Below are 8581 nucleotides of genomic sequence, written 5' to 3'. Positions count from 1 at the left end.
CTAAAAAAAAAAAAAAAAAAAAATTAATGTCGAATGTGAGGCGAATGCTTTGTTCTGCTTCGTCTGATCCCTGGATCTGATTCCAAGAATTATTAGGGGAGGGAAGGCCAGGGTAATTCCTCCAAGCGTTCCTAGGACATCCTATAATTTCTGTAACACACATCTGGCATTTTATATCGTGTTTCTTCCCAAGGGTGCCATTGGCATTCAGGATGAAACAATTCCTGACAAGTGGGACTCCTGTCCTCTGTAGGACTAATCAACATCCCTGACACCATTTGCCAGCCAGATGCCATCAGTGCCCCTCAGCCAATCTGGCAACCAAAAAAGTACTACTCTTTGTTGAAAGTCGCTTTTTTAAGCCTATTTGTTTTTTGCGTGATCTTGTTTTCCCAGTGATAGAGGAAAGAAAACACCGTATGCTTCATCCCCACAAATGACTCCAGCCACCCAGGAGCCCTCCTGGATGCCTCCCCCTCCCACTCTCCACCTACAACTCACTGAGTTCTCTTTACTTCCTAAAAACCTCTTCAATCCTGTCTTTCCTTGTCCCCACACTTGGCTGGTCTGCAGCAGCCCCACACCAGCTCTGGTCCCATTCTCTTATCTTTGGGCCCAGGATGGCGGTTGCCAAGTACAAATCGGACCTGTCACTTTTTCCCCAATGTCTAAAACCATTTGAAGGGAACTAAATTTTTGCCACCCTTAAGCTGCCTTTTTGGGATATTGATTTTAAGCTGTTTATTAGGAAATAAGACTCAGAAAGAACCTTTGACCCTTACTCCTTTGCTGCCCAAGAGATTCAAACAGAAAAACCTGCTTTAGGAAGGGAGCCTTGGCTTAATCACCTTAGCTTTCCGTAGCTTTAGTCAGGGACTGCAGGCCTGTTAGCTAGATGCCCCGTGTCCCATTGTTTCTGAATTGCCTGGCAAGAATTTCCTGCCATGTATGTTCCACTCTTCAACTACTTATAAATCTCCCATTCTCATTTTAGAAATCTAGTACTCCATTCACTCCCTTTCTCTTTTGTCTAAAAATGTCGTATATACTGAATGTTGCCTCACTGTCTTGAACAGTTTATGTTTGCGTGAATTTCCCAGAAGCATGTATTAAACATTTTTCTCCTGTTAATCTGTCTCAGTTCATTTGATTATTAGCCTAGTGAGAAGAACTTACAAGGTGGAAGGAAAAGTATTAATTTTTTATTTTAGCCCCCACACACATTCAAAAATTGCACTGCTCTGGGAACTTTTAAAATGTTCTGCAAGGTCCTAGGATCCTGTCCCTGCAGCCTCACCAGCCTCATCTTGCACCTTGCCTCCCTTTGTTCCCTGCCCTCCTATCACTTGGGCCTTCTTTCAGACTCACCCTCACCATGCCCACTCCCAGCACAGGGCCTCTGGCACATGCTCTGTCCTCCACATAGGATTCTCTTCATCCCCATCTGCACCCAGTTAGGTCATGTCACTTCCTCAGGGAGGCCTTCCCTGATATACTCAAGTGTCTGTACTGGAGGCTTTAGCAGAACTTGTCACCTGTGCAATTTTACATCTGCTGGGGTGACTATTTCATGTCTATCCCTTCCATAGACTGTCAACTCTATGAGGATGAAGCTGTGTCCTTGCTCACCTTTGTTTTCCTTGGACTTGGTTCTAGCCCTGGACACAGCAAACACTTAAATTTGTATTGAATGAGTGACACCGGAACACAAGTTTAAATCCTAGATTGGGCATCTTAACCTCTCTGGGCCTCATCTCCTTTCCCATTTATTGAACAGTGTAATGAGAATACCTCCTTTCACTGGGCTTTATGAGGAATTAGTAACAGATTAAACTCCCTTGACCACATAGGGTCAGTATACCTTAGGGTCGAGGAGTGTGAGCCTCTGGATTCTATGTCTGCACCTTCTAAGAGCAGTGGGTGCTGGGAAGGTGGTAGGTGGCACAGAATCAGGATCCTCTGAAGAACTGGCTTGGAAATCCTGGCAAAGAAATGCTACTAGGTGACCCATTAGGTAAGGCATGAGGCTGTTTTGTGGTTATAATAGAGCCTCCTAAGCTGACTGTTTGGGGCTCCATGTGCTGGGAAGAAGGGGCCCGCTCCACCCTCTGCTCTCTGTGAATGCAGGTAGCTCATTCACCTCCCACTCTGAATGCTCATCTTTTGTTTTGGAGGATTAGAAGTATAGAGGGTGTCAAAAGATTGAATCAATGGTGTCAATGGTGTGCAACACTCAGTTACCCTGTCTATACAAAAGTAAAGTAGTGGGAACCCTCCCCCATCCCTTCTCAGCAGAAAAGCAATGCTGAGGCCATTCACCTTCCTCATTTCACTCCTCACTGAGATTCTACTGCCCCCAGATGAAAGCAAACAGCCTTAGTTTAGGCGAGAAACAATAGTGTTATAAATTGGCTCCCTGAACAAGCAATTTTTTGGCTTCAAATTTGCCCTGAACTTGCAGCTTGCAGCTGGCTTTTATCATAATGTAGTTCATGATACAAACCATGTTGTCACTGGGGCTCAAAGGACACATAGTTGAAATGGCTTTACATTAATTTTGGTCTCTGAGCAAATGCCTTTAATTTTGTGATATGAAACTCCCAACGTCCTAAAGACTGGGCTAAGAACCAACGATTTTGTCTTCTGGAATTTCCAAACAACATACCACCCTTTGGCTTAAAATTAATACACTGCTTTTTGCTTTTCAAAGAACTTTAAGCTCTACATGTTGTTTGATTCCCAAGACACTGCTGGAAGGTTGCTGGGACAGGTAATTTTCTCCAGGCTCTGCCATTTACCAGCTATGTAACCTTGGGGAAGTTGTGTGCCCTTTCTGTGCCTGTTACCTCGTTGGTAAAATGGAGACGGTAAAGCACCAACTTCATGGGGTGCTAGCGTGAGGATTAAATGAGTTACCAGATGTGAAGCATTTAGAACATTGGCAATGCTCAGTGAACGCTACTATTTTCATTACTATAACTGCTGTTCTATCCTGGGTGCCAGCCAGGTATTGTTTTAGAAGAATACTCAGCTTCCTAAATATCTGGAGGTTTCCCCTTTCATTGTAGTATTCCCAGAGCACTATGGCTCTGTTCTTCCTACTACTTGTTTTTTCTATGCTCTTTCTTATACCTGCTGCCCCACCCAAGCTGTGCTGACTGTTCCCTTTGTCTTCTGCCCGCTCATAACTTCATGTTTTCTTTCTTGCCTCTTACTAGTCTAGAAACCCCACAGTGCTAGAACATAATACCACCTTCTCACTACCTGACAGACTTATGCTCGCTAGAACTTATGTATGTTGTCTGTAACACACTAAGATCTTTCAGTTTCGCTGATATTTTGGGTTGGGCACCCATGAAAATGAATGACTTAGATGTTCCTTAACATTCTGAATTATTCTTTTCTGGCTATTGGCCAGGCCACTGGGAAACCACAGGGCAAACTTGTTCAAGGCACATTGAGAAACACCAGGATGTGCTGGATGAGCCATCAGGGTAATGTGAACATCGTGGGAACAGGCTGGGAGAATGCGGATCTGCTGTGTGTGTTATTGCACAGATTCCAACTGATACAGAAAATAGTCTCCTTTATTTAGAAAGAAACACCAGTAAATTATTTTCTAAACAAAAAGCATATGGATGTTTATAATACATCAAAATCCCACCAGCTGGAACCAACCATCACTGCATCTTAACCTGAAAGCAGTTCCGGCAGATACCAGCAGACAACATGGGAGCACAGTAGCTACTGAGTAGTGGGAATCCCAGATATTGACTGGTATCAGCTTCTGGGACACTTGTAATTTATTTTTGCTTGGGGGAGGGTGTGGATTCTACAACCAAAGCCCATACAGCCAGCATCTTAACACCCCTGAGGTCAAGTTAAATGTGCGGCCCGGTTCTCTTCCGAGCAGATCTTCCTGGCTTGCAACGTAGGAACAGCATTGGATTTCCAAAACAGCCACACCCACAACTGTTGTCACATTTCTTAACCGTTCTCCTCAGGCTGCCCAGGGTTTTAAAGAACAGAAAAATAGATCAATCACATCTCCAGAATCGCGACTTTGTTCGAGTTGGACAGCTTCATAGTCCCTTCCAGTTCAGCCCTGCCAGAGATCGACTGTTCTGACCTTTCTTTGAAAAACTGCAAATATAGTTCAAGTAATCCCTTTTCAATCTTTGAAAAGAGAATATAAAGGCATTACCAGACTGAGAAAAGGCACAGCTACACATGGTAGCTAAAACTTCTTCCTATTTAACAAACAGGTGGCTCCCCTCAGAAACAGCTGTTCATCTCAGAGCCCCGAAAAGATCACCCTCTTTAAGGGTTTTATAATGTTGCTTCCAGGCACTGAGAAGTCATCAGATGTTGGCCATTTAATTTTAGTAAACACATTATCTCAATTATGGGACAGGTCACTATTTACTTAATATTTGTGAATCAATACTAATAAATTACTTGAGTAGTACTGGAATTTTTTCAGGTGCATAAAAACAGCTATACTGTCTCATATAAAGATTAGGCTAAATTAAGAAAACAGAAAATAAACATCTTGGTTATATCTTCAAATAGTGAAAGTCTGAAAAATTAGCTCCTAAAATATGAGGAGTGAGCTGGAATGGAGGTATTCTGATTCTTTCATTTCCAGTGTTGATACAAAACACAACTTCACAGGCCACCTCTGGATCTCTTTAGCAGCAAGATCCTCCGACAACATCCGTTTCCCTGGGCTCTCTGTGGGTCATGATGAAAGTTAAGTCAGGAGAAGAAAAGCTCTGAAGACCCACTGGGACCCATCTTTGTGACCACGAACTCCTTAAAGTGTCTTAATCTATCATAACCCCTATGCACAAGGTAAAGGTCATATACACCACTGATGTATCTGAAAAATAAACTCTTTTGCAGCCTGAAGAATCGGAAATATGCCCTGGCCATTGTTGCTCAGTGGTAGAGTGTTGGCTCGTGCACCGAAGGGTCAGGTTCAATTCCAGTCAAAGGCATGTACTTGGGTTGCAAGTTCGTTCCCTGGCCCCTATTGGGTTGCATGAGGGAGGCAATAAATCGATCTCTCTTTCATACACTCTTTTCCTTCCATTCTCTCTAAAAATCAATGAAAAAAATATCCTCTGGTGAGGATTAACAACAAAAAAAGAACCAGAAATACCTTCTCCCCTTTATTCATGGCCTTTACATTAATGTGCCCCAGCCAATGGGGCACAAGGCAGAGCTTTCACCTGGGTCAGAAGGTTGTGGAACTCTTCTAGTGCCTGTGAATGTGCCATGGGGTTTAGCACCAGGTGTTGGAAGAGATTGACAGGCTCGGCATTCCGAAATTTCTTAGGGATAGGGATGGTCAGGGGCAGGAAGCTGTTACCAATGAGGAAATGATGGAGGGACCTCTGCTGGAGGCCACGGCCCAAGAACCAGAGGATGTCCTGGAGCCGCTGGGAGAGCATGCTGTGCTGCCAGTCCGTGAGGGGCAGCCACAGCAACAGGTGCATGAGGGCTGTTTTGAAGTGGTAAGAGGTAAGGATGGGACAGGATGCTCCCTGGGGTAAGCTCTGAAGGTCCTGGAGACTTAAAATGATCTGGAGGCACTTGAGGTGACAGGTGTTCTCCGGAGCAAAACGCCCTATTAGCTTCAGGAACAAGTGCTCACAGGCTGCAAAGGACTCAGGCCAGTCCACATTAGTGAGCTGTTCCTGGTCAGGGGCCTGACTCACCAGATAGACCAAGGTATCTTCCCTTTGCACCCCCAGGACCAAGCGGATTGAGAGGAAGCGGCCTGAGCGATAGTCCAGCCTGAGCTTGCAGGAAGTGGTAGACGGTGGGAGGCTGAGCTGAAAGTCATACTTGTGAGCCACGAGGGCCCAGGCATTGCTCACCATGTTCCGGAACCACTGTACGGTCTTGCATACATCCAGGTGGGAGCCGGTGCAGAGGGCTGCTTTGATGGAGCTGCTGCACTTGCCCAAGAGGCCCGAGTGGTCCCTGTGGTGGTGCACCAGGCACAGAACATCCCCCAGAAGCTTCTCGCGTTTGCACACGCATTCTGACTCCACCAGCACACTGCCACAGCGGCGGCCTAGAGATGGATCCCTCATCTCCAGCACAAACATGGAGCCCTGGGGGGGAACAATGGGCACCAGGATATCGAATTCCTGGGTCTCATGGAGGGTTCCCCATTTCTCAAAGGCAGCCCCGATGCCCAGGCAGTCCTCCAGCTGTGGGTGAGCCTCCCGGTGGCTGACCACCTGGCGGCTGAGCACCCGACAGGCCTCAATGAGGTCGTCCACAAAGCTCTCCACGAACTCGCAGGTGCAGGGCAGGTCACGGGTGACATTCTGGACATAGTGTTTGTAAAAGGATTCCAGGGCCTCCTGTGAAGGGAAGTCAGTAAGCCAATTGTAGGAGGTGGCAGGCACCACCTGGACTTCCTCCTCCTCCTCATCACTGCTGGAATCAAAGGCTGGCTCGTGCTGCATGTTCTGTCGCAGAAGCTCAAAGATGAGAAAAAGGCAAAAGAGGCCGGCATTCCACAGGTTTTCCAGCATCCAGCTCAGTGGCCCCTCTTTGGCCTGGAACGGCCACCCCATGTCTTTCCTTCCGAGCACTAGCTGGTCACTGGATGTGTCTCCTCTCCACAAGTTCTGTGCCTTCTGCTTCTGCTCAGCTGCTCGCTTTCTCTCTTCAAACTCTATCTCTAACTGGCGCATCTCCTCACTCATGCGCTTCTCCAGCTGCCGACTTCTGGCTAATGTGTCCAGGTCCATCCGGTCGCTGACCATCAAGGGGTGGTGAACAACATACATCACTGCCAAGAACAGAAGGCTTAGCACAGCCATGGAGGCCTCTGCATCTGGAGAAGTAGGGGTGGGAGTCAGTGGTAATCTTCAGGACTCATCTGCTCCCCCAGTGCATATTCCCCAGAGTCCTGGATCCCTAAATCCTGGAAGCCAACTACCCAGGACGAACAGAAAGCTCAACAGAGCTGGGTTGAACAGAGCCTGGGTGATCTGCCCCGAGGAGTTTTGGGAGAAAGGGGGACAGCAGGATATGCCTCTCAGTCTCTCTACTGCTTTCCTTCCCCATGGTGTAAGTGGTATTTAGGCTTCCAGACTGTGGACATGGGACTGCTTTCATCCCTGTGTAGGATGGGGAGGGGCATCCTAGTGGTAGGGTGGCCTTACCCAACTCATCAGTCCACCATGGGAACCAGGTGTGCCCTGTTGATCCTAGAGGCTCCCTTCCACGGGCAGGAAGCACTGGTCTGCCTGGGCAGTACCTTTCCTCTTGCCAGGCAGTCAGACCTAGGCCCCACTTGTAGCATCCCACTTACACTGTGACTTCACAGTCCTCAATTCTATCTCTATCACCCATTGTCTTCAGACAACTCAGCCTCTTCTCCCTGGTGCCCAGTGGTCCAACTCCCAGTGAGCACCAGAGAGGCACAGTGCCCAGCCACCTCTCCACTGCTTGCTGCTGTGCTCTCTGAGGTCCTAAGGGGGTTGCCGGATGCCTCATCAGGGCCCATAGGCAGGCACAGCTGCACCTCTCAGCCTAGGAAACCTGTGAAAGGCCCGGTGGCCAAGGCCACCTGACAGCTGACAGTAGTCGGTTCCTCTGCCCCCCCACCCACCACAGAGGCCTGACGCTTCCTGTATTCACCCCACTAGTTCACAAGCTGGCTGGGCTTACCGAGATCATGAAGGAAGGGCGCTGAAGACAGAAGGGGTCCTCTCCTCCCCTTGGAACTTGGCCTTGCTCAGGCTCACCCGAGCCCTGTTAAAATTTACAAGATACCTGGGGCTTTGGCATAAAGCAGTGTGCCCCCTCCATTCATAACCTCCCAAAATTCCACCCCAAAGACCTGAGCACTCAAATGCCCATCCTCCCTGGGGTTTTCCCGGGACCTGGGGCCAGGTTCCTCACCATCGGTTGTCAGCGGGAACACGGTCTTAAAGAGACAGTGCGGCCTGACCGCTCCCGCCTACTTCCCCGCTGCGTCGGGGCTCCTGGTACCTCGCCGGGTCCGCCCGCGGGAGTAGCCCCATTTCCCTCTCCCGGGGAGCACACCATGTCTGTCCAAGTGTCCGGTGGTCTGTGCGCGCCGGCCGCTGAGACCAGACAGCAAGGTGCCGCGCGCGGTTCTGAGGGCGCCAGCCCCGCCCAGCGACTCCCGCCGTCCAGGCCCCGCCCAGCGCCGTCTAGGCCCCGCCCAGCCCAGCCCAGCCCAATTCCGCGGTGCAGGCCCCGCCCATACTCTCCCACCACACCCAGGCCCCGGAGCTTGCAGCCGTAGCTCGCCCTCGGGCCGCGGTGACCCTCGTGGCGCGCACCCACCCTCTGTCGCTGCCCCGGCTCCCAAGCGTTTGCGCACAGGGGCTGCGGCCCCGGACTCGTAGCTAAAGGGCGCTCACCCTGCAGCTGCTCAGCCCCGCCGGCGTGGCGGCAGGGGGCACTGCGGTGCGGTGGCCATCCTCACTCAGCTCGGTTCAGTGGGGAATAGACGAATTTAGGTGTGAGGGTGCTGGTGGCTTAAGTAGGAATTGACAAGGGAAACGTCCTTTCCACTTCGGGC

The 8581-nt window shown here is 49.4% G+C and overlaps 1 protein-coding gene across 3 annotated transcripts; it reads right to left on the bottom strand.

The window, feature by feature from the left end:
- Positions 1 to 3570: 3570 nt before the first annotated feature.
- On the bottom strand, positions 3571 to 8581 carry ITPRIPL1 (ITPRIP like 1). 3 transcript variants are annotated; one of them, XM_081155839.1, is made up of 3 exons: positions 8421 to 8581; positions 7699 to 7782; positions 3571 to 6859 (listed from the first exon to the last, which is right to left on the bottom strand). In XM_081155839.1, the coding sequence occupies exon 3, from the start codon at positions 6843 to 6845 to the stop codon at positions 5193 to 5195; it is 1653 nt and encodes a 550-aa protein (XP_081011965.1). In that variant the 5' UTR covers positions 6846 to 6859; positions 7699 to 7782; positions 8421 to 8581; the 3' UTR covers positions 3571 to 5192. The 3 variants fall into 3 exon arrangements, with proteins under 3 accessions (XP_081011965.1, XP_081011963.1, XP_081011964.1); XM_081155837.1 differs by lacking the exon at positions 8421 to 8581 and adding an exon at positions 7933 to 8174; XM_081155838.1 differs by lacking the exons at positions 7699 to 7782; positions 8421 to 8581 and adding an exon at positions 7933 to 8152.

Source organism: Miniopterus schreibersii, assembly GCF_964146895.1.
Source record: "Miniopterus schreibersii genome assembly, chromosome: 13".
Taxonomy (NCBI): Eukaryota; Metazoa; Chordata; class Mammalia; order Chiroptera; family Miniopteridae; genus Miniopterus; species Miniopterus schreibersii.
The sequence above is the reverse complement of the archived record's forward strand: the minus strand, read 5'-3'. Positions and strand labels throughout refer to the sequence as shown.